This window comes from Eurytemora carolleeae, unplaced genomic scaffold, assembly GCF_000591075.1.
Source record: "Eurytemora carolleeae unplaced genomic scaffold, Eaff_2.0 scaffold967, whole genome shotgun sequence".
NCBI lineage: Eukaryota > Metazoa > Arthropoda > Copepoda > Calanoida > Temoridae > Eurytemora > Eurytemora carolleeae.
In genome coordinates this window covers 17008-43515 of record NW_019396890.1, presented here as the reverse complement: position 1 = coordinate 43515, position 26508 = coordinate 17008, and the positions used below count along the sequence as shown (strand labels likewise).

Genomic DNA, 26508 nt, shown 5'->3' with positions numbered 1-26508 from the left:
ATTCTAATGTGCATTTCTTCTTTGTACTCATCTCCAGCATAATCCAATGATATCATAGAATTAGTAGTTTATTCTATCAATGCACCTCTTATTCGAACTCAAGCTTAAACCATCGATATTATAGAACTAGAGTGCCATTAGTAGTTTATTCTGTCAATGCATACAGAACTAGAGTGAACAAGGGTTTATTTAATACTAGCTTGGGAACCCAGCGCTGCCCAGGTTACTAAAAGTTACTCCTGCCGTTTACCCGCACTGGAACGATTTAATCAGGAAACAAAATTTTCGCTATTAAAGTCGACTTACCCAACTTAGAATCTCAAAACCAACCTAAGAACATTCTCGTGGGTCTCCCGAGTTCCCCCATTCAAAATTTGAGGCAAATCGGTCCAGGGTTTCATGAGTTATGATCGGACAAACAACCAGACAGACAAACAGAGATTACAACTTTTTGCTGTGGTAACTTCACGTGACCCTCCGTTAAAAAAAGAGTGGCGTGGGATGCCCGATTTTTTACGTTTTTTACAGTGATAACCAGAAAACTGTGGAATAAAAAGACGACATTATAGCAATACTTGAATGTATTTTAAGTTTTTTCAAGGCAAATAGTTTTGCTAGTAACGTATTAATCACGTATCAAGTCGCTTAATATAAATTATTAAACAATTAACAATACACAAATGTACAATCCTAGACTAGTAACCGTCAAAAAAGTCCTTGGAAAAAAAGTTTCTGGAAAAAAGTCCTAAAATTTTACACTAAAAAAGTCCTTTAATTTAAAAGTCTCTGGAAATAAAGCCCTACCAATTCGAGACTTTATTTTCTTGGACTTTTTCGCAGATTTTCTAGAATAATTATTGAAAAGACGACATCTGAAGAATTTGAAGAAATCTGCGAATAAATTGAAAGAAGATTCAATATAATAATGAAAACGAAATCATCGATTTTAGCACTGATTTATTGACACATTTCTTTTGAGAAATATGTTCCTAATCATCTAATTAAATTACTGTATAATTTTTACTTTATTTTTCGTTGTCGTTATTAATAATTAAAAAACAACTAATTCTGAAAACATATCCACCCCCAAAGTAGGAGTTTCGAACGTCGAATGCATACTCAGTTCAACTACCTTACATAACCGGTCACTCCCATTTAAACACACTCTTTTGGTACAGACACCCTCACACATGAGACTTCCGCCCCCTGGATTGTATGTGTGTATTGTATAGATGAATGTAACATGCTTTATACCTTATTCTTTGATATCGATGCGTTTATATCTTTATAAATTGCTTCGAAGAAAAAAACGATATCGGAAGACATTATATTTAAACAGAAATTGATTTTGCTAAACATATCAAAACACCTTCCAACAAAATACAGTTTAAAATATATCCAAAACAATATAAAGCTTAAAACTGGTTTTCTAAACCTTCTCACAAGTTCATTTTACTCCCACAATTTGTAATCTGATATGAATCAATGAAACAATGTTTTAATTTAATTTTAAATTTTCTTCTAAAGTCCAGTTACATGTTTTTTTTGTGTTAGCCATCTTTATTCGGGTCCCTACAATTCCATGTACGCATTTCTTATAAGTATTTATTATCTAAACACAATATTTTTTTAGCTGTAAACTAACCCTTTGTTTACAAATCTACTACCTGCATAGTTATCACTAGAGCAGTAGTGAAGAGAAGCCTTGAAATGGTTTGCAAAAGGATTTACTCCAGGGTTTTCAGACCAGATCCCATCAGTTCTCTCAACCACCTAGATACATGGATGGATTTACTCCAGGGTTTTCAGACCAGATCCCATCAGTTCTTTCGACCACCTAGATACGTGGATGTATTTACTCCAGGGTTTTCAGACCAGATCCCATCAGTTCTCTCAACCACCTAGATACATGGAAGGATTTACTCCAGGGTTTTCAGACCAGATCCCATCAGTTCTCTCAACCACCTAGACAGATGGATGGATTTACTCCAGGGTTTTCCGACCAGATCCCATCAGTTCTCTCAACCACCTGGATACATGGAAGGATTTACTCCAGGGTTTTCACACTTTTCAGACCAGATCCCATCAGGTCCTCAACCACCTAGATACATGGATGGATTTACTCCAGGGTTTTCAGACCAGATCCCATCAGTTCTCTCAACCACCTAGACAGATGGATGGATTTACTCCAGGGTTTTCAGACCAGATCCCATCAGTTCTCTCAACCACCTAGATACATGGAAGGATTTACTCCAGGGTTTTCAGGCCAGATCCCATCAGTTCTCTCAACCACCTAGATACATGGATGGATTTACTCCCGAGTTTTCAGACCAGATCCCATCAGTTCTCTCAACCACCCAAATACATTGATGGATTTATTCCAGGGTTTTCAGACCAGATCCCATCAGTAATCTGTAAACTCCTTGGTTCTATCTATTTTGTCTATGGAATGTAAACTCCTTGGTCCTGATAAACTCTGTGGATAACAATCTAACCTGTTGGGATGCAGCAGTACATAAATCTCTCTTAGAACTCCCTTCTCTGCACCTTTCCCTGCATAGATAGATAGATAGATATATAGATAGATAGATATATAGATAGATATATAGATAGATAGATAGATAGATAGATAGATAGATAGATAGATAAATCTGACCTACAAGCCTCCACTGAACCACAGTGTCCTCCATCCTCCAAATAAATCAAAACATGCTCATTAGCATATCTCACATCCTAGACAAATTGATTTTTTAAAGAGAATGTTCATAAATTTGTCGAATAGGCTGCAGAATATAAAGTTATTAGGTTATAATAAAACTACAATTATAATTTTTATTACAGTTTTTAATTATTATAATATATTGTATGCACCATGTTAATGAATTTATGTACACTGTACGTACACGCTGGTACACTGTTCAACACACTGTACTCTGTATAAAAAGCTGTACAGTGTACGGTGTTTTAAGCTTTTTATCTTTGATTGTAGTCTGAGGTTTCTTAACATGTAATTCTAACATCTTATAGCAAAATATCTCTTGGACTAAAGAATTCCTAAAGAATTCAATGAAACACCAACAATGATGAAAGAAGATGGGTTTCGTCTGCTTCTGAAGAGTTTTAAAAATTACTCTTTTTTCCAATGATACTTCAATTTTCTGGAATTGTTGGCTCATTTTTGTTGATAAAAAGAAAAATATATTTTGAAATGGAAGAAATACACTTTTATTTCATAAAATTCTGAATCTTTTAAGAGATTTTATAACGGGCTAGGTAGGTAAAATCATTAAAAAATTTGCATTATAGTTGGAGTTAAAAGAATATATAAATATTTTCTATCTAAGCTTTTGAAAAATGTTTATGGCTAAAAAAAGATAGTAAACTGAATGTGAATTAATTGCATTGGACTTTATAATGGTATAGTGTTTAAATTATGCATTCTAGCTAAGGGGTTCAGAGCAGTGTTAGGTATTTTAACCCTTAAAAGGCGCCTTATGTATGGACGGGGGGGGGGCATTTGACGCCCACCCCTAGAAAAAGCCTTAGAGAATAAGTATAGGGTTAAAATGCATGTTCATACTCATAGCCCAATTTTACAAGGCCCGCTCATAGAAAAAAGTAGATCAATAACTCTAATAGTTTGGGTGCTAGGGAGTGTTGAAAAAAATGCCTAGAAAGGGTAAAAAAAGTGAGGGAAAAAATTTTTTGTTTTAAACAAATATTAAAGTGTGTCGACACATGTTTCTACATGCATTTTTCAATGGCTTTTTAATGTAGGTTTTAGATCTGCTGCTTTAATCACAAAAAGTAATGGGCTATTTTAGATTTTTTTTTACAGACCAGACTTTTTTTCTGCCCTGTACCCTACCCTTTAAATAAAAAAAATGTTTAACAAAAAATCCTTTAAATTACTTTTCACTAAAAGTAAAAAATTCACGGTGATAGTGTCAAAAATGAGAGTGCTAGGACAAAAAAACTACAGGGAACGTTTGGGAAGTTGCCACTTGGGAAAATGCCTTTGGGAAAGTACGTAACATCTTATTTAATATTTAGTCTTTGATACACGTTTTAAGTGCAATAATCAATAATCATGGTTTCACACTGTCACTGCCCTGTTTATTTTTGTTCACTCAGAAAATGACCAGATACAAAGTTGTATTGCGATGGGAGCTGTTGCATTCTCATTATAATGCAAATGCACTCTCGTAATGATATATGTACTTACTTACGCATGTACAATTTTCCTAAGCATGTCCAGTGCGCGATTTGCGCACGTCCGTTTACCTGTTGATGAAGATATGAAGCTGGAGTTCCATCATTACACCTTGCTAGATCATACTCACTCAGATCCTTCCTAATCAAATATTATCTTCAAGTAAATTCAAGGGATCATCTCTTCAATTAGAATCATAAACAAGTAGAATTCCTGGGAACTCTTGAATTAAAATCATATTCATAAGGAATTCCAGGGACTTCTTAAATTGAAATTACATGTAAGGGAATTTCCGGGACCCTTGAATTCAAATCACATTAAAAGCAAATTTCAGGGACCTCATAGATTTACATCACATTCTAATTCTAATTCCAGGGAACTTTTGAATTAAAATCACATTAAAATGGAATTCCAAAGACCTCTTTAATATAAATCTCTTTCAAAGGAATTCCAAAGAAATCTTGGATGAAAACCATTCTTAAGAGAAATTCTGGGAAACAAGTAACAAGTAACATTTATTGGAAATTCTTTTGGAAGAAAACGACACTTTAAGGAACTGTTGTTATTACATATACTATATAAAACAAAAAGGGGGGTTATGTCCGATTTACAACAATACCCTTCAATTCTATACTTTATTAATCATAACCAAAGATATCCGCATGCCACTCTAAACATTGAATGGGAATACCAGGGTCCCCTTGGATGAACCCCACATTGAAGGGGAATACCAGGGTCCCCTTGGATGAACCACACATTCAAGGGAAATACCAGGGTCCCCTTGGAAGAACCCACACATTGAAGGGGAATACCAGGGTCACTTTGGATGAATTCCACATTGAAGGGGAATACCAAGGTTCCCTTGGATGAACCCATACATTGAAGGGAAATACCAGGGCTCCTTTGGATGAGCCCCACATTGAAGGGAAATACCAGGGTCCCTTTGGATGAACCCAACATTGAAGGGGAATACCAGGGTCCCTTTGGATGAACCCACACATTGTAGGGGAATACCAGGGTCCCCTTGGATGAACCCCACATTGAAGAGGAATACCAGGGTCCCCTTGGATAAACCTCACATTGAAGGGGAATACCAGGGTCCCCTTGGATGAATCCCATTTGAAGGGGAATACCAGGACCCTCTAGGATGAACCCCACATTGAAGGGGAATACTATGGTCCCCTTGGATGAACCCCACATTGAAGGGGAATACCAGGGTCCCCTTGGATGAATCCCACATTGAAGGGGAATACCATAAAAATTTTGGTGATAAAATATGAAGTGTAAATCATCTCGAGAAAACTTTTTTCAACTTTCAACTTTTTCAAAAATCGGGAAATTCTATTCATAATCTTTCAACTTGAAAGGATTGAAGACGTAGTTTCATGTCATCCTCAATTAAACTTTCTCTTTCGTCCCTTTTTAAAAAATAAGAAAGATATAGTCAGCTATCAGTATTGAAAAGATATCCATTTTCGTAGTTTTCTTTCTTTTTTTCAGCTTCAAAAATATTCAGATGAATGAAAACAAGAATAACTCCTTTTTTCTTACCCAGAGAAAGGTATCTTGGGTAGCATGCATTGGTTACTTGACTTCAATTGCCGCTAAAAGCGTGATTTTAAGTGATGCAAAGATAAAAATGGCCGATTTATTACAGAACCCTGAACCCTTTAATCAGATACAAAATTTGAAAGATAACGTCGTTCTAATTCAACGTTATAAAAGAGTTTATTTCTGTTAATTTCTCAACATTTTCTTAAAAGTAAGATATGCACAACAAAATCAAAACAAATAAATCATGCATACCTAACAAACTTGATCAAACCAAGCTTTTAAGGCTACTTTAGTAAATCGGGTCTTGTCATTTTTAAAATTACGCTTACAGTGCATTTAACTAACTCTGAAAGGATGGATTTAAAAAAAACATTAACGAATAAAAACCTGAGTAAAACATGAACGAATAAAACCTAAGTAAAACATGAACGAATAAAAACCTGAGTAAAACATGAACGAATAAAAACCTGAGTAAAACATGAACGAATAAAAACCTGAGTAAAACATGAATAAATAAAAACCTGAGTAAAACATGAACGAATAAAAACCTGAGTAAAACATGAACGAATAAAAACCTGAGTAGAACATGAACGAATAAAACCTGAGTAAAACCGTCTGTTCTGATATCTGAAGCAGTACCAGCAGTAGAGGGAGGATAATCATTTCAGAATCTTAGATCTAAACATACAGTTGTCTTCTTATATATCAATACAATGAAGACGACGTTTCGATTGATATTTTTTATTTCTACCAAGCTGTCAAACTGCACGGATACAAATAAACAAGGAAACATTATGAAGTTTTCAATAAACAGCCTCTCTTTGTTTTCTAAACTAAATATCTAAATATATGTTTACAGGTATTAAAGGCAATTTTTATTCGCTATAGAATTCTGTTAGAACTTTAAAATATCAACAGTTTGCATCACAGATTGCAAAGATATAGAGATTACAAAATGTTGTGGCAAAATTATATTTCATCATGTTTCTAAGATAAGTTAAAATTCCCTCCCAAACCTGCCACCTCGAATATATCTTCCCAAACACTGCCACCTCGAATATTCCTCCCAAACACTGCCACCTCGAATATTCCTCCCAAACACTGCCCAGCTCGAATATATCCTCCCAAACACTGCCACCTCGAATATATCTTCCCAAACACTGCCACCTCGAATATATCCTCCCAAACACTGCCACCTTTAATATTCTCTCCCAAACACTGCCACCTCGAATATATCCTCCCAAACACTGCCACCTCGAATATATCCTCCCAAAGTCTGCCACCTCGAATATATCTTCCCAAACACTGCCACCTCGAATATATCCTCCCAAACACTGCCACCTCGAATATATCCTCCCAAACACTGCCCAGCTCGAATAAAACGCAGTTAATATTGCGCTGTAAAGAATGCAATAAATATGACGTAAAAGAAAAGATAATCAATTGAAATTAAAATTAATCAAAATGTTGTTTCTTTCTGTTTTTATTTACGTAGAAAATCTTTTCAAAAATAGAATAAAAGAACAAAAGATCAATAATTTTTGTTGTTGAAAATTTTGTCAAAAGGAAAATTTAAAACGTTTTTATATTCTGAGAAAAAACTCAGGGGAGGTTTTTATCTTCTATATAATAATGCTCTTCGATCATATATATTTGTTTGTATATATGTTAGCTATGGCTGGCCAAACGACTAGACCGAATTGGCTAAAATGTTTGAGGGAACCCTTTTTATTCTTCAAAAATCAAAATTTGTTTTTTGAATTTATATTAAAAAAATTCAACGGGCAACGCAGGGTATCTCGGCTAGTAGTTTATAAAAATAATTTTGGAATACAGTGGAAATCGGGGAAACTGTGGAATAAAACGACGATTGTTAGTCTAAAGTTATGACAAAAGTTATCAAATAAAACTCAGATTGTTTGCAGTATAAACGAACCCAATTAATTATTTAAAAAGCAAGTTTAAAGCTTTTTGTAAAACTTCTATTTTATAGCAACATCACATAAACTTAGAATTGCCTAAATGTCGTCTTCCTATTACACAGTTTTATGGGTTCCACTGTTAAACTAAATCTTGTATATTTTTCATGATATTTTTACATTTTAAAAAATAAGTTCTCTAAATTTCTTGTTTCTAGGCTAGGCTTTTTTTGAGGGAGGTCCAAGGGGGGGGGGGGGGTGGGACTTGTATCCTGAAAAATCATAGATCTTTTCGGGAATTGACATCAGTGAAAGATTTGCTTTTATTTTATTTAGGTTTTTCTAAAGACTTTGCTAATAATAAAAGACGATATTATGAGACGTCGACAGCGTAAAAGTACTGGATTTTTACAGACGACGACATTTGTTACTATCGCTGGCTCACCAAGAAAATGCGTCAAATTTGCGTAGATTTTCTGATCTTTAATTAGCAATGTCTTCGGTTTTTCTACCATTTTTATAATTTACCTAAATGTTGTTTGTTTGTGTATTCTTCTGATTGGAGCAGTACGTAAATCAAACAGTACACAAACAGTCAGCACCTAAATAAGTACATTACATAAATAATCAAGTTGGATGTACGGATTAATCAAATTAGTCACTAAATCCAGAACCCAAAACTTAAGACAGGGTATCGTTATGAAAACCAGTTTTAAAACCCGGGTTTTAAGAATGGAGTTATTGCAGTTTTGTGAATATCAATATTTTGTTATGAAATATTTTGTTATTAATTTCTTCAAATTCTCCATTTTTTTTAAAATCTCTGTAATCAAAATCTACACAAATGTTAAGACCCCAAAAAGGAAACTCGGGAGTTTCGTTCTACGATACTCTTTTAAATTTCAGGCTCTAAATCTAGTTTACTTGAATGAATTATTGTGTGATCAAGGTGTACTCAGTAGAGCCTACATATTTATGGGTTTAAGTCAAGTTCCAGGTTTGGCATGAAAAAAAAACATACTGCAAAACACCCAAAAAACACATTTATACCCATGTTAAAAAACTACCCGAAAGTGTTTTTTGGGTTTTTTAGAATTTGTCTTATAGCCTATATCGATTATAACCAAATTGTTACAGCACTAAAAGCTGGACCAAATCGGCTGAATTTGTTTGAGGAGTAATATAGGCTGAAAATAAAAATTTCTTCAAAACCGCGAAACTTTTTTTATTATTCCGAAAATGGATTAAAAACTACTGACTAGTAAATAGATCTAAAATATTTAACACTTGAAGTATACCCCTCATGGAGAATTGGGAGGAAAGTTTATTGTAAGAGTATAAGCTGTAGGCACAAAATAGTGTTCACCTGTTGCTTAATATCCTTTTTATATGATTAGTTTGTTTTAGTTATACTTTAAAATTAAAAAAGCAAAAAAAGAAAATAAAATCCAATAAAACCCAAGAACGCTATGCTGGTTTTTTGTCAACCCTGAAATCAGGAACAATAATTTTGTTTACCAACATTTACCCATTTTCCAAAATTTACCCATTTTCTAAAATTTTTGATTTCTCCCTTAAAAGTTAACCCGTTTTTACACTGACAGCCTTTTATATGCACTTTCTCCCTTCCCATTTTTTTATTGTTTATATTTTGCTAACATGAGGAAATTAGGCTACAGTGACAATTCATTTTAAATCAATGGATCTAGCTTTGTTCGAACCCAATGGCGGAAAACCTCTTTATTTTTCTCTTTTTCTCATTTAAAATTCTCAATTAGATTTTAAATATTGTCAAAATATTTAAACTTTATGATATTTGGACATTTCGCAGAATTAGAAGTTTCAATTGAAGAAACTTTAATTAGCAAACTTAGGAGATTTTCAAACTTCTTTATCAAATATGGAGAACTTAAGTAAATGTCGCATTTTCTTTTAAAAATTAGCTTTTTATTCATGGTTTCATTAAGTTGTGAATAAAAACAAACTGCAGTCATGAAAATTTTTTTCTAAAATTCTCGCCATAAAAGTACAATAAGTCTAACTAGACCTATTTACATTGAAACATAAAAAAGATAAGTTGAATTTTAGGCGCCATACTTGTACAATTATGTCACCATCATCATCTCCTCATAGTTTTCTTTCATGATCATTAAATGATAAGTATAATATTTACCATTATTCAGTTCAGATGGTATAATAATTGTTTAAAAATTTGTATGGTAACATTTTTGCTTAAAACATTTTTCATTTTCCCCCTAAATTACTTAACTACCCCACCCCTATACTCCCCCCAATCAACCCTATACCNCCCTCACCGCCCCCGAAATATAAGCTAAATATTCCTTCTAAAATAATTTCTGGCGCCATCTTGCCTTTTTCCACGTGGTCAGTTGTTGTTAACTCTACCACGTCCGGTGCTCTACTGGCAAATTAAATGATTTATCCATATTTTGTCCACGATCAAAATCAGGGGTTTTGAGAAAAAAAAACAAGCCACACATGCTAAAAAATAATGGGCAGCGGTATTTAATTTTTTTTTCAATGTCTAATCACAAATTTTTTAAGCTTCTTTTTATTATAAAACAGGCAAAAAAACTGGCGCATTGCAGGAGGTGGGAATTTTTCTTAAAGATTCAGAAATACCAAAACATTTTAGATTACGAAGCAAGAAAATTCTTAATAATTTGATTTCAGAACCAGAAAATGTATTTTATAAAACATTAATTAAAATACATAACTGCTGAAATTAAGTTCAGTAAAACGACTGAACACTAATACTTACCTATACTCAAACTGTAATCCGTTTACAGTACAGTACAGTACATTACAGTACAGTATAGTACAGTACTATCTTTGCAACCTGTTGGTGTAAGCTTTTTTATCTAGTAGAATCGTAAGTTTTTGTTTTATCTTGGATTCGCAAGACAAGCAAAGACGTCTGATATTTTAAGCAAGGGAACCCAAAATCAAGTAAAATTCTCGTAGACCTTCCTATGGAATCATGGAATGCACTATTTAAACCGGTATACCTTTTAAGCTATTGCCTGCAATCAAGAAAGAATATCTCCTTGATTTTCGATTTTCAGCTGTGGCTTCTCCTCAAACAAAACAGAAACAATGAAGGAAATCGACAGAATAAAACACTGTTAAAACTAGAAAAATAAAATTACTGCAAATTTTCTGGCCTATTTTGCAAGCTTTTACGAATAAAATTAATTTTCCGAAATTGTGCAATTCTGCGCAAAATGGCTCCACGAAAAAAATTCAGCGCAAAACTGGAGGTGCAGCAATAACAAAATTGCGCCGTAAACGTTTCCTTCGTGTAAAAATATGGTTACCATCCAGGATTAGAAGTTTTGATATATTATATATTAATAATCTCTTGTTGATCCGGCCGTACGTGCGTATGTGCGATTATTCCATTCAACCATTGGAACTCTTATCTCTGCATAAATTAAGGGCCGGGTTTGAAATTTGTCGGTATTTAGTCTTTGTCATTGTCAGGTGTTACTTTCTAAACGTAGTTTCCTTTTAATTTTGTATTTTTGGAACTCCCATGGGGGGGGCAAGAGAACTACTGCCCCCCTAGGTACACCACTGTGCCTGACCTGAGGAAGGGAAATGCAAGCAGATGTAATATTAAAAGAGCCTCCCCCATGGATGCCCCCCCTCAGCCTCTCAGGGGGGCACGAGTAGAGGGGGGCGGGGGGGCGCGGCCCCCCCCTCGTACGCCCCTGCGGTGGACTTGGTATACTTTTATATATTTTTATCTCATTAAAACCTTAGTCGCAATTTAATTATAATTAGATTTAAAATCACAATAAATTAACGGAAATATTTTGAATTTTCGTACTTGTAAAATTTATTCATGCATTTAAAGAAATACAACCAATAAAAATAAAACATGCGTAAACAATTTTATAATAAAGTGTTCGAATATTTTTGTTTTCGTTAATAATTATTCAGATATATTATTTGGAAGACAAAAAATGGAAATAATTGTGCAAAAGTATATATTAGCCCCTGCGGAAACAAAAATGTTTTATCAAGGGTTCGATTATATTTCCATCAGCCCATATGGTTCATATTTTAACTCTATAGACACTGAATCACAATAAATTGTATTGTCATCATTCCTCGTGTTTTAACATCCGACATTTTGTATTTTACAAAATTATGTGCACGTTTTTTTCAACATTCTACCTCTCCCCCCCCCCTGCCCTTTCCTCGCCTCCCCTGTCTGCTGATAAAGGATAAACAAATCATTATTGTTTTAAATGTCTTATGAAGTAAAATAATAGGATGTCATAATATGTAAAAATAAATCATTTGTTGCTTGAAGGACTTACAAGGTAATCCAAACAATATAATAATTCTCGAAATTTCGAATTAAGATTAATACCAATAATCAGCCAGAGGCCAGATTTAATGAACCACTACAACGTTGTTCAACTTCTCACTTTTTATTAATTCTCGTCCCAGTTCGATATTCATATTTTTGTTTGCATAAAATTCAATTATTAAATTACAAACAATTAGCATCTAATGAAAATACTTGAATTTTGTCCTTGACAAATATAAAATTTGATTTCTCTTGATTCAATGATTATTTTTTAGACACTCAAGCTTATTTAGGCCTTTTGTTTAGTTAACATCTTGAAATAATAAGAACCAAGAACTACATCTGTGATATAAATATATAAATATATATTGTATAAATAAATAAATATATATTGTATAAATATATTATATATGGCAGGGTAGTGATTGTGCAGAAATTAATTATATTTGGTTGCCTTGAGATAAATACAATATAATGATAAGGTCCATAAAACACATAATTCTTATATGTTCAACACTTTAAATTAAACCTTTAGATGTCTAGCTAGATTAAGAACTTAGTGTAAGCTGAGTTGTTTTTACCAAATTCCTGTAAACACCCCCACATTTTTCAAGTGACCCTCCATTTAAAGGGAGTGTTCGCGAAAAATAAAAGGGGGTATAGGCTTAGTGCGATAAAAAAGCGCTTTTGATCGCTACTGATCTTAATTCTATCTGTTGCGTCTATAAGGAGAAAATTGTTAAAGACGTCTCACACCGAATAACTTAGCGGCCATACAAATTGAGAAAATTGCAACACGACATAGACCGTTAAAAAAATCAATTTAATTTCAAACAAATCATTCAGATATTACAACCTATAGTCATTGATTATCTTTCGCCACATTTGTATATAGTTTATATTTTATAATGTTTTTTAATTAATTTGTTTGTTTCTCTTGTCGATTGCGCAACTATCTAAGAATGCCGCACACCACTCACAATTTTCGAAATCCGTTGAAAACTTTTCTAAAAAAATAAAATATTATAAAATATAAACTATATACAAATGTGGCGAAAGATAATCGATGACTGTAGGTTGTAATATCTGAATGATTTGTTTGAAATTAAATTGATTTTTTACGGTCTAAGTAGTATGTTGCAATTTTCTCAATTTGTATGGCCGCTAAGTTATTCGGTATGAGACGTCTTTAACAATTTTCTCCTTATAGACGCAACATATAGAAGTAAAATTAGTAGCGACAAAAAGCGCTTTTTTATCGCATTAAGTCTATACCCCCTTTCATTTTTCGCGAACACTCCCTTTAATGATTTAAAATCCAATGCAAAACGCTACCCTGAAACTATTTAAAATGGTGGAGATATCTTTGTTTTCCAATTAGTAATTTTCAGGCATATTTATGGAACAAAGACAAGCCAAGAATGAAGGTCACAGAATAGTTTTTTTTTTAGATAGAAATACATGATATCTACAAAGAAAGGGTTGAAGTTTACACTTAAAAATGAGGCTCGAAGGTTCTAATCTAAAATAATTAAAAATTCTAAAATGTTAACATTTTATTCATGTTTTTTGTTTACTCCAATTCTCAATTGGAGTAAACAATAAACAATACAGAAAGAACACTATATGTCGTCTGAGGCATAAGCTCAAAGGAGTTACGCGCATGCTGCGTTGAAAGACAAGACAGATAGGGAGATCATGCGCGTAACTCCTTTGGGCTTCTGCCTCAGGGTTATTGTGAACGAAAACCCCCTAAATCTTGAAAAGACGACATCTAGTGTTCAATCTGTATTGTTATTAATCTATGATTTTAAATTTTTTACATTTTTAGATAATCAGAGATCGGAACTTTTAAGTGCAAGTTCGTTAAGATCTTGGTATTCAATGTGAGCACTTCTAAACTTGAGAATCAAGGAATATCCGTGCAGGGTATTACAACCAAGGAATATCTAAATTTCAGTCTTAGCAAAATAACATTCTATTTAATTAGAACATATGAATTCTCAAAATTGATAGTTTTGGTGCATTTTATTTTTTACATTTAGATTAAAATGTCATCTTCCATATTTTGTTAAGTGTTTTAATACCAAATAGAAAATATCACATGGAAGTCATGTATTATAGAAAAATGTATTTCAAAATAAAATATTTTTGAGTAAAAGATTTGTTTAACGAATTAAACTGCGAGTCTTTAATGCCTAATACAGTGTATGGAAGAAGACATTCAAAACTATTCATTAACTAGGTCATGTTTTGAAGGACACTCTGTATTAAATTTTAATAAGGTGAATGATTATTATTGAAAGTGAGGTTTTCAAAATTCAAATTTTTAAATATTTTTCACTTTGCCTCTTCTAAAGAACATTTTTAATTAAAAATTTTATCAATTTCAATAAAGGCTTCACGTGTTGGTTCAGTTTTACTAGTTTAAAAAGAAAAAGTTGAAAAATCAAACAATCTGCAGCAAAATGTCAGATTTAATTTTTTTACTAAAACTATGTTTTCTATGGCGTCATTTTCTTTTGAGTGACGAAATCATTTTTGCTCTTTTCTGATCCCTATTGAACAAATTATTTCTTTTATTTCTTTAATTTCAAAATTAAAATCTAATTTTATTGTCCGTATTAAAAAGATACAAAAAGCACAGTAAAACTAAAAATCACAAAGTTTAAAAACAATTTAGTCCAATGAAAAAGATTTTGAATGTTTGAGAATCCGATGTTTTTTGATCGATCTGCAGGGCCCTGATTAACCAAATTAAAAATCAATAATCAAAAATTTAAAAGAAAAGTTTAAATTTCTAGAGTTTAACCCAGAACTTCGGAGACACCGAAAGAATTTCTTTTTTCTAAACCATGATCATGGAATACTGTAAATATTTTAGTTTTTTTAATTTACAAAATGATATTTTCAAAGCTTCTTTTAAAATAGTAATTTAGCTTTTGGTGAAAATTCATTTAAATTAGATTTTATATTTCCTTTGACTTTGTCATATATTGTTTCCTTTTCCTTGAGCCCGTGGATAAGTTCATCTGTAGTTAATATCTTCCTGGAGGTTTAACAATATTTTGTTATTATTATTATTTATTTTGTATTCATAAATTTTATAGCGCATTGAATCGTTCAGTATTTTCAGTTCAGTCAGTCAGTTCAGTTCGTTCAGTTGTTTAGTTCGTTCAGTTCGTTTAGAATTCGTTCAGTTTGTTGAGTTCGTTCATTTTGTTTAGTTCGTTTAGTTCGTTCAGTTTTTTGACTTCGTTTAGTTTATTCAGTTGGTTCAGTTCGTCAGTTTGTTAAGTTCGTTCATTGTGTTTAGTTTGTTTAGTTGGTTCAGTTTGTTGAGCCTGTTTAGTTCGTTCAGTTGGTTCAGTTCCTTTAGTTCGTTCATTTTGTGTAGTTCTTTAAGTTTGTTGAGTTCGTTAAGTTTGTTCAGCTCGTTTAGTGCGTTTAGTTCGTTCAGTAAGTTCAGTTTGTTTAGTTCGTTTATAGTTCGTTCATTTTGTGTAGTTCGCTTTGTTTGTTCGGTTTGTTGAGTTTGTTAAGTTCGTTGAGTTCGTTGAGTTCGTTGAGTCTAGAGATTTAAAGTTAAACAAGGGGACAACTTCTGGAAACAAAATATTCATTACATTTTGTAGATTTGTCTCATGTTTGTGGTTAACCTGAAACTAATCAAACAAAAATCTTACCTCAACGAATCAAGCTGTTTTAAAATGTCGTCTTTGGAGAACTTGTTTCCGCCAGGATTTATAGAACCGTTGACAATTTTCTCTAAAAAGAATTTTGTTTCACATAAAGGGAGTGACCGGCAATGTATGGCGGTTTAACTGAATATATAGTATTGTGGACAAATCTTTTAGGATTCATTTGAGACATATAAAACTATTCTACGACGTATATTTAATGAGTTTGATCGACTAAAAATCATTTTTTTTGGGTGGATGCGTTTTGACAATACGTTTTAATCTGTCTCAAATGTGAAATGAATCCATAAAATAATTAATAATCAAATGTTATTTTCTAGTTACACCGACTACCATTTATTATGCAGCATTTATAGCGCAGTGGCAATTATATTGATTATATATACAGGGTGTCCCACGAAACATGACAATTGATAAAAAGATATGAATGTCGTCTTCCATATACTGTATTAAATATTAAAGGCTTTTTGTAGTTTATTTCGTTAAAAAAATCTTTTGATTGAATATATTTTACTTTTAAATCAATTTTACTGTAACATGACTCCCATATAATATTTTTATTATTGTCTAGCTTTGGTATCAAACAACAAAATTAGGGAAGAAGACATTTTAAACTATTCACCAACTGTCATGTTTCGTGGGACACCCTGTATGTCAGCCTCTGTATTATTTCATCCTATTAGTAAACGGTTTTATATTGATATTTATGCTGACCCCGGTATATGATATTCAAACATGCTTCAGCATCATTTTAATTAGAGCTACTTCAGAAACATAATTCACAAAATAATTATTTGGATTTGCAATGGAATAGTTATAATCTCTCTTTAATGAACATTTTAGTTGGGAATTCTCTATAACTCAAAAATCCTACATTCTTATAGTTTGCACTTAAAAAAAACTTTAACATAATTGTAAATAGTGAAATTCGTAGCATATCATTTTTCTTCTTATTATAAGAAATGTACGTCGCTAATAGATGTGTTAGTGATTGTAATTGTTTTAAATGACATGTAAAAATTTTAAAAACACTTATTTTTAGATAAAATCGGTTGAAATTTAAAAAAAACAAAATCCTGAGGGATGAACAAATTTGCAAACAGCATGTTCAGTTTTGCATCACTTACCAAGTTGTCTAATGCGAAATTTTAGCGGTTTTTCCGGTAACTGAAGTTGTTAATCCATATTGGACATTAATCCATCAGAGGTGAAAACTCAAGCTGTTTTGTTGTTTCAAGGCTGTTTTATTGTTTCAAGCCTGTTTTATTGTTTCAAGGCTGTTTTATTGTTTCAAGGCTGTTTTGTTGTTTCAAAGCTGTTTTATTGTTTCAAAGCTGTTTTGTTGTTTCAAGGCTGTTTTATTGTTTCAAGGCTGTTTTATTGTTTCAAGGCTGCTGTTTTATTGTTTCAAGGCTGTTTTATTGTTTCAAGGCTGTTTTATTGTTTCAAGGCTGTTTTATTGTTTCAAGGCTGTTTTATTGTTTCATGGCTGTTTTATTGTTTCAAGGCTGTTTTATTGTTTCAAGGCTGTTTTATTGTTTCTTATTTTCTAATCGATATATTATCTTTGCAATCTAATGGGTGTAGACCTTGATATTTCAAAAAATTATGTAAGGTATACGACATTGGGTTGCAAAAAGATAAAGGGATTAGAAACTCAGAGTTTGTGGCAAAACCTCAATTTCTTTAAAAGTTGTCACAGCGGATATCGAGATAAAGCTTTGTATCGCTATTTCACACAAAAGTGTTGATCTCAATCTAATATAATTATATTATATATATAATATAATTATAAATAAAAAATATTTGGAAATTATATTCAGGCTCAGATTAACTAAATTCCTTTGGTGCTTCTCTCCTGCTTTCTGTGATCTTTTGTTCTTTTCTCTGGAATAAAAATAAGATTAGGAAAATTTAAATTGTCCATTTTAAACTTTTTTTCCAAGCTTTTAAATATTTTCAAGCAATTTATTTCCTTTTGAGAATGTTCTCTTATAGTTTTGGTCAATATTTCATCCATTTGAGCATGCAGGATTCTTGTCTCCCCAGCCTCGTTTTTTATATTATCTAAACATATTATTCGATAAATCATTAAAATAATCATGCAGTTAAACCCTAAATGAGCAATACCATCGAAAGAATTTATCAATTGTCGTCTTGAAAATTTTTCAATGGGTTTTATATTTTTTTACGTAGATCTCAATATTTGCGAAAATAGATAATTGCCATGAATATGCGGGAACAGTTTTAAAGAGCTCCATATAATCATTTAATTAAAAAACTAAATATCTGCAACATTCCATTATCAGAAAGTGAAGAATACGACATTTGATAAATTCTTTCGATGTATGGCTTATTTAGGGTTTAACTGTATATATATCTTAATAAATAGAAATTTAATATCAAGGGAACCCAGCATAAACAGAAACGTATTTTGTTTATCACTTTACACGCAACATGAGAGTTGAAAGACACAAACTATTTAAGAGATGAAAGACGACTTCATGTCCCTGGCCCCCCCCCCCCCCGACTATTTTGGGTAAAGAAGGCGTCCAGCCTGAGTAGGGTTAAATTATTTTATTGAGATTTCCTAATTGCGTCATCTGAAAATTGATAATTTCTAATTGAGGGTTCTCACAATAGAAAATTATCAGAAGATACAAAAGCAAAGCATATCTTCTTTAATATAGAGGGTGTCCCACATCAAATTAGACCGCGTCAATGGGTCTAATACGATTTGGGGGACAAATCAGAAAATTTAAGAAGAATGAATCATTTTAAAAAATTTAATAAGGCTAATAGAAAATTTTGTTGGCAGAAAATGCTAGATATTTCGCGTATTATGTGCGTAGTTTGGCGTTAAAGATTGTTGATAATCTAATATGATATGGGACGCTCTGTAGTTAAGACAAAGGTTTAAAGGATAGGCGATGTGACTCTTTAAATGGTGGTTTACTTGAAGTTAATTTAGTATTCCTTTTAAAGCCAATATGAAATATGACTGTGAGTAAACAAAAACAAAAAACTTGATTTTGTAAACTGATCAAAATTGTACAAAAAATTGTTAAAAAAAATTGTTAAAAACAAATTGAAAAAAAAATTGTAAAAAAATAATTGTAAAAAAAAGAATAGGAAAAGAAAAGAATTTACCTCCAAGTTCCTCCTTTATAGGAAACGAAATCTCAGGAAAGGAATGTCTAAAATCCTGCTTCTTCAAAACCATCAACCTTTTTTTAATAATTTATTGTTTTATGTAAAAAATAGAACTGCCGTTATATTCCCCCGCCTAAGAATATAATAATACCTTTTATTTATATTTTCCATTAAGTTAATTCAAAAGTAAATAAGAAATTAATAATTCATGTTCTTTGAAAGGAATTTTCAGCTGACGAACAATTTACTGTACGAAGTATAGTCCTGGTATTTAATCTGCAACTCTTTTTATTAATCTATAAAATATTTGACCTACAATTAAAATTCCTTAGACATGGCGATTTGAAGGTGGAATTTTTTTTAAATTTGGAAATAGTCTTCTGATTTGGGAAAAAATAAGAACGTTTAAAATAAAAGTTTTGAATGTAGGAAATAAGTAAAAAATTGGTAAATCGTTTCTGAAGTCTCATCCTTTCTGGGTAACCCGGTATATATGTATAGAGTGATTGAATAAGTTTTTAATTCCATGTTTTCCATGACCCAGTAGTGTTTCTATATGTATATGCGGTAAACTATATTGTTAAGCCATGAGTGCGTTTTAACTTTGAATCTTATATTAACTTGTGCAATAAAGATTTTTTTTAGCTTTTTTATACTTTTTGTTGGCTTATTCAAAATAATAACGTATTTAGTCGTTTACGCAATTTTCGAAGAATTTTAAATAAGAGATCATAATACGACTGGAAACATGTTGATACAGACCATAGATTAATTAAAATAACAGATGTGACGCTAGATGTCGTCTTTTCAAGATTTGGATAAAACTCGTTTACAAATAACTCTGAGACAGAAGCGCAGAAGAGCTCCGACCAGTCGTCGTAGAATTACAAGAAAGATAGATCCTGTTTTAAGCCGACTGCGCGAAACTCCTCAGGGTTATTGTGAACGAGTTTAATCCAAATCTTTAAAAGACGACATCTAGTGTCCTATCTGTTATTGATCTATGATATTTAATCTTGTTTATTGCTAGCTTGACGTAATCTTCGCACATCTTTTTATGTAAACGACTTTTTTCCAAAATGAATGCAACCTAACTCTACAAAAAAAAGTATAAGATGAGATCATGATTAGATAATAATGTAAAAATTGTATTCGGGATAAAGTATAAACAAGAAAGATTTCCTAAGTCCGTCCCGAAGTTGATCTGATATTGAACCCCGTCTCAGGGTTGATTCTTCGCTCAGATGATCTCTGAGTTTAAACTCAGGTTCAGCAAAGGGAGCGGATACTAAATTAGACAGATCTCTGCTCAGTTCCTCAGTTACAATAACAGGTTGTGTTGTAATAGAAAGTGTTGTGTTTTCCCTGGCGCAAGTTTCTGGAGTTGGTTTATCTTCTTTGGTTTTATTTTTGTTCTTTTTAATACTTTTCCAGGTAAACCGCTTGGATTTTTGCTTTGTGGGAGAACAGCTTTCTTTTTCAGGATTTTCATCTTCAATATCTTTCATGAATACACTTATGCTGGCCTGAGAGGAGAAATGAACGGTTCGTTCCAGCTGTAGGGAAGGCAAGGATGCACGGGTTATTTTCAGATTTTTAGATGTAAGATTATCATCATGATCAATAAAAGGTTCTTCAGGTTCAGGTTCATGGCTGGAAAACTGTTCTAGATCTTCAGAAAGAATAACTTCATTATGATCCATCATAACACTAAACACAAATTTATCACATTTTAAGAACTGAACATATTTTATTACGATAGGAACCAATCGGTGATTCAGGATTTGAACCTCTCTCAAATTCATTAGATTCCGTCAAAGACCAAAATATTTCATTACCTTTCATTTTTAAGATACAGATCTTTAGCTATTGAAGTTCCAATTGGAATTCGAGCTTTTCTAGATCCACCTCCAGAAGACCCTAAACAGGAACTTAATTAAAACCGGAGATTTTTATAACCAAAATATATAATTTTAAAAAACAAATAAAAATGTTTCAGGTTTTATAAACTACTTATAAATATTAATTGTTCACCTCCTGAATTCATTGAAGCTACAGATAATGCTGCCGCTTTCTTTAAAGGCATATTAGGATAGATGGGACCCTGAAATATACTTATTTAATCTACAAGTTAGAAGAAGTTTACTAGTGAGCAACAAGGACTGTGTTTACATATGCCCAAATTGTTTTGTTTTTTGAAAAAAATGAATTATAATCATAGATTAAATAAATCCCCGTGTGAGTTTCATTTGACTAGAGAAACCGTGGTTATTTGTAATTGTCGAATTATAAATAAGTGCTTGATAGATCTAATCGTCTGTGGCAATTTAGATAGGTCTAATACGGTAATAGGAGTTCTCCAATGTACAGTATTGCCCATAAAGGATTCAGAGCCGGAATTTACATTGACTTTTCCTTATATTAAGATTCACTAAAACTTTAAACTTGTTGCTTTCTTTGCCCAACTATAAAATAAGCCCTTACAAGACTTTGTTTAAGGCAGATAAATAATTAAACCTCAAAATTGTCATATTTTAGGTGTTTCAGGTCGTTTTTATAGTCTTATCCTTTGTTGCCAGCTCTGTACTTAGAAATCATCTCTGAGTTCAGTGACTAACGATCTCTAACCTCGAGATCTCTGAGTTCAGTGACTAACAATCTCCAACCTGAAGATCTGTGAGTTCAGTGACTAACGATCTCTAACCTGAAGATCTGTGAGTTCAGTGACTGATTGAGATATCCTCTTGTCCTTAAGCCTCCTCAGGTTAGAGATCATTTCTCCTTCAACCTTAGTTTTACTTCTTCTCAAACCCTTCTCCTTCGATTGCCTCTTATCCGACTTGTACTTAAATATCATATAAAAAATTATTTCAAACATTGTCTAGCTTTTTTTCAGCTGTAATAACTCCCTAAAACGTTTTTCTTACATAACCTGAACGTTTGGTTATATGTATACCATGTATCTAAGATAAATATAAGATATAATTTGAACAAAAGGAATTGTTTTTTTGTTACAAACTCTGATTTTATAAATCCTACATTTTTGCAACCCAATGTCGTAGACCTAAAATATTTTAAACTATTCATTCTATTAGATGGAATAATCGAAGTTTGAAATATCAAAGGTTAACAAAATGAGGTCACAAAGGTATATGGATTTAAAAATCTTAGTTTATGGCAAAGACCCAATGTCCTTTCCAATAGATACTTTTCACAAAGTTTTTTGGGAAGCAAACTTAAAACCTTACATATAAAAACAACTTCTATTATTAGACGAAAAAAAATAAGTCCAACATTTTTTTTGAAATATATTGCAGTATAATTGAATTTGAATAAATAAAGCCATCATCTTTTACTTTGATTTTTAACTTTCATCTTTAACTTTCATCTTTAACTTGTATCTTTAACTTTAATATTTAACTTTCATCTTTAACTTTCATCTTTAACTTTCATTTTTTCATCTTTAACTTTCATTTTGAACTTTCATCTTTAACTTTAATATTTAACTTTCATCTTTAACTTTCATCTTTAACTTTCATTTTTAACTTTCATCTTATACTTTCATCTTTAACTTTCATCTTTAACTTTCATTTTGAACTTTCATCTCAAGAAGAATAGGTGGAAATCTATAAAATCTTGATTAAATTTAAAACTGACCATAGATTTCATCATGGCTTCTCTTAGAGCTCCATACCATTTATGCAAAGAATTTCCATCTACAGGACGCATGGAGATATCACCCTTGAAAAATAATTGGAATGGTTATTTTTAAATATACTCAAAGGAACAGACCGGCATATGTAAGGCAGTTGAACTGAGTATGCAGTGTTGTGGACAAATTCTTTAGGATTCATTTGAGACATATAAAACTTTTTAAAGATCTGTAAATCATGAGTTTGAGCGCAAAGTCTACGTTCAAAATCGTACTTTTAGGCGGATACTTTTTCAGAATTGTTTTTTTATTAATTATCAAATAACGACGACAAAAATGTAAACAGTAAACTAATCAGTTGTTTAGGAACAGGTTGAGTAAATAAAAATCATCGAAAATAAGTAGTCTTATTTAATTCTTAGTACTACAATCTCTCTTTAATCACAAAGATTTTCTGCAGATTTTCTTGAATTTTATTAAGAAGACGACATTAGAAGAATTTGAAGAAATCTGCGAACAAATTCATATAAAATAAGAAATTCAATATAAAAATGAAAAAGTAAATAATTAATTCAAACTTCAATTTATTGACTAATTTCTTTTGATGAAATGTTCCTAAACATCTAATTAGTTTACTATAGAATTTTTACTATATTTTTCGTCGTCCTTTTTTACTGATTAAAAAAACAATTCTGAAAACGTATCCACCCAAATTCATGAATTGAAACGTCGACTATGCGCTCATACTCAGTAATTATACACCCTGTAAAAGTTTATATGTCTCAAATGAATCCTTAAAAATTTTTCCACAACACTGCATACTCAGTTCAACTGCCTTACATAGCCGGTCTGTCCCTTTAAAGAGACTGTAAACGTAATTTCAAGGGACCCTCTGTCCAAAGATGGCAATTGCAGATTTAACGAAACACTTTGTCTGATTAAGTATAAATTATATATTAATGTTTATAATTTGGAAAACTAATCATTTCCAATTGTGGCTTATCTACAAAAATGACTTGCTCATTTCTACGACAGAAAATCATTTAGAAATTATCAGAATTAAACACTTTTGAATCTAGAGAAAGGACAATTTCTTACAATTATTGATTAGATAAAGGTTTCAAGAGTACCGTTGTGAATCCGGATTTGCTTTGTCATCTTATATTGCATATCGCTTAAAATTCCTTTGAGAATATGTTTTTATTCCACCTAAACTATTTACTTTTGGAGAACAGAAAAATAAAGATCTGATTGCTTTCCTCAAAATATAATTAACACCAATCATTTAAACTTTTATATTTAAGTGAAATCTAAGATCACACAAATTTCTTACCTTTCCTTTTCTTACTAAATTTATTGTACTGTACAGCTGTAGTTCAACATTGATAACATCGTGTAGCAGTACACTTTCTTCAGGAGACTCACCATTCACTGCTCTAGAGTAATATAATTAATTGTACTGTACAGCTGTAGTTGCACATTAGTACACTTACTTCAGAAGACTCCCCATTCACTGCTCTAGATTAATATAATTAATTGTACTGTACAGCTATAGTTGTTTACCAACACATTTTCGCAAGGATCCTCCCCGTGTACTGTTCTAGGAAAAATACAAGGAAATAATCGTACAACATTTGTATCCCCCCCCCCTCCCCCTCAACTTACTGTAGACTATAACTATCATGATATCACGTTTAAAGAAACTAGCGGCTCATCTTTCCTCATATAAGAATTTTAATAATATTTACTTCTTGTGAAAAAAATCCAAACGATCTTTTGTGAGAATACACAGTACTTTCTGATCTCGTTGCAACCATTTTTTAGATTTCACGATCATAAAACCACTCAACATTTCCTGTATTTTACACCATACATTACAGTTAGTATGGTATGGTTAAGGTATGCTTTGGTTGCATGGTATGGTATGGTATTGTATGGTATGGTATGGTATGGTATGGTATGGTATGGTATGGTATGGTATGGTATGGTATGGTATGGTATGGTATGTCCCTTGTTATCTTCCATTGCTTGCATAAAAGTACGAAAACTTAAAGCTAACTGACACATTAAATAATATAAAATTATGTAATATGGTAATAGGAAGGAATTCTCTTATCAACACAGCACAAACTAAACAAGGGGGAGGGGGAGGGGGGCCACAATTAAATATTTTAAACTTTAATTTTATAGTTATTCGAAATAATTGCATAATTTTCTTGTGGTACTATATGTGTTCAAATTTCTTAATAAAACCTGTAGGATTTTTAAATAATATTCGAATATATTGATGGCAATAACATTTAACGATAGCTTTCTTTTAATTTATGTAAATGTAATTTCAAATAAATCTTCATTAAAAAAAGGCCGATTAATCATCGTTAAAAACTGATGGGACGGAATTTGTCAGAATTTACCATTTTCCTCGAGGAAATAATGACGATTTCTTCCTCATAACTGCTCTGGAAAGGTTTTAAAAAAATCACTTAAATAAGGAATGGAAATTATTTTCTCTTTGCAGACTTTCAATATCAAATACTCGAGGGATAATGCCTGAAACTAATTCTAATATATTTATGCACTTTTGCAAAAATATCCAGACGACTACCCAGCGCTTAAATCATTTGTGCAAATTTTCTTTTACTATTTTAATTTTTAATATTCTTTGGTTTTTAGTTTACAGGATATGGTTTCCATTACAGGGTGTCCATAATTTGTTTAATAGGTAAGTAATCTTAGAATTTCAATTAGAAATTTGCATCACAAAAATAAAAAAAATTTTAATTGTGATGTTTTATCCTAACTCTAATACAGGGTTACGCAAAAAAATCAACTGCAAAGACGACCTGAGAGACCTGAGACTCTCAATGACATTCTTTTGGTTACATTAAATCATCTGCCTTAGATTCAGTCCTTCAATGACTAATTTAATTTTTGGGCAACGTAAGAATCAAGTTCATAGTTTCAGGGAATCAGAAATATAAAGAAACAGAGAGTAAGCATTCCGTACAGTCGTCTCTGAAGTCTCATCCTTTGTGACTATCCCTGTGCTTTAATTAAAAGCTTAGTGAAAAACTTTATGTTTTTATTTCACCTTGTACCGCGACCATATTACTGTACATTTTATGATCTATGGTTTCAATTTCATTGTTTCTATCTATACGTGTAGTATTTTCCTTGTCTGCCTATAGCCGAATTCAAAGAATTTGAGCCGCGTCTCTAATTTGAGACGTGGCTCAAACATGGTTGGTTCCAATTGAAATTGTATTAAGTGTTTCAAGATTTGAGCTGGCGCTTAATTGGAACTGGTTCAGCGACGGGGTTTTTATTATTAAGTTTCGGCCTCTGGTTAGTTTTTCGGTTTGTTTGAATCTAAGGAATACATTTCAAAAGTTTTAACTGAACTTTTAGTTTTTTAAATTAGCCAGTAAAAGAAGAATAGTAGTCAGCAAAGAAATCGAGCCATTAAATTAAAATTGTCTAATCCCTGTGTCTTTGCAATTTGATGGTATAAACCTTTGATATTTCAAATTTAGAATTAATTGATCTAACAGAGAAATAACATTTAAGACACAAAAAAAGAACAAAAAGGAATAAAAAGAATAATTTAACAAGATAAAAAAGCAAAAAAGAAAATTAAATTGATAGAAAGATAAAAAAGAAAAGTAGATAACGAGAGGAGTGAAACCAAAAAAAAGATAATAAGAAAAAAGAGAAGAAAAAATAAAATAAACTGATGGAAAGATAAAAAGACAAAAACTAGAGATAAGAACGAATAGAAAGATAAAATAGCAAAAATAGAGAAGACGGATATAGAAAGATAAAATAGCAAAAATAGAGAAGACGGATATAGAAAGATAAAATAGCAAAAATAGAGAAGACGGACATAGAAAGATAAAATAGTAGAAAGAATTAAGCTTATTCAAATTCAAAAAGAAAATATGCGAACACAAAGAGGGATAACGGGATTGAAAGAT

At 31.8% G+C, this 26508-nt stretch overlaps 2 protein-coding genes across 5 annotated transcripts in view; both read right to left on the bottom strand.

Moving 5' to 3' along the window:
* LOC111709817 (uncharacterized) overlaps window positions 1–8290 on the bottom strand; it is a 31023-nt gene extending 22733 nt beyond the window's left edge. The window contains exons 1-6 of one of the 2 annotated variants that reach the window (XM_023483730.1): window positions 8215–8290; window positions 6369–6445; window positions 4285–4354; window positions 2657–2733; window positions 2496–2553; window positions 1668–1773 (exon numbers count right to left, since the gene is read on the bottom strand). In XM_023483730.1, the coding sequence (XP_023339498.1) occupies window positions 1668–1773; window positions 2496–2553; window positions 2657–2733; window positions 4285–4354; window positions 6369–6430 (373 nt within the window). In that variant the 5' untranslated portion in view covers window positions 6431–6445; window positions 8215–8290. Of the gene's footprint in view, window positions 1–1667; window positions 1774–2495; window positions 2554–2656; window positions 2734–4284; window positions 4355–6368; window positions 6446–7108; window positions 7132–8214 lie in introns of those variants that run through there. The other variant, XM_023483731.1, reaches the window with a different exon arrangement.
* Window positions 8291–14655: 6365 nt separating this feature from the next.
* On the bottom strand, window positions 14656–25116 carry LOC111709819 (uncharacterized). Of its 3 annotated transcripts, none has more exons than XM_023483733.1 (15): window positions 24545–24914; window positions 24283–24389; window positions 23868–23970; window positions 22540–22623; window positions 21587–21727; window positions 20917–20986; window positions 20721–20802; window positions 20065–20592; window positions 18880–18956; window positions 17705–17796; window positions 17572–17616; window positions 16857–16896; window positions 15715–15796; window positions 15007–15077; window positions 14656–14772 (listed from the first exon to the last, which is right to left on the bottom strand). In XM_023483733.1, the coding sequence occupies exons 1-15, from the start codon at window positions 24599–24601 to the stop codon at window positions 14708–14710; spliced, it is 1644 nt and encodes a 547-aa protein (XP_023339501.1). In that variant the 5' UTR covers window positions 24602–24914; the 3' UTR covers window positions 14656–14707. The 3 variants fall into 3 exon arrangements, with proteins under 3 accessions (XP_023339501.1, XP_023339502.1, XP_023339503.1); XM_023483734.1 differs by lacking the exon at window positions 24545–24914 and adding an exon at window positions 24028–24052 and having other exon boundaries at window positions 24283–24375; XM_023483735.1 differs by lacking the exons at window positions 24283–24389; window positions 24545–24914 and adding an exon at window positions 24949–25116.
* Between the last annotated feature and the right edge of the window lie 1392 nt (window positions 25117–26508).

Excerpts from the sequence above, each read along its gene's own strand:
- LOC111709819 (XM_023483733.1), bottom strand. The coding sequence starts at position 24,601 with ATGTGTCAGTTAGCTTTAAGTTTTCGTACTTTTATGCAAGCAATGGAA. Across the intron at positions 20,803-20,916 it reads AGCTTCAATGAATTCAGGAG|GGTCTTCTGGAGGTGGATCT; the intron begins GTGAACAATTAA and ends GTTCCTGTTTAG. Across the intron at positions 17,617-17,704 it reads TAAGAGAACATTCTCAAAAG|AGAAAAGAACAAAAGATCAC; the intron begins GAAATAAATTGC and ends TTTTTATTCCAG.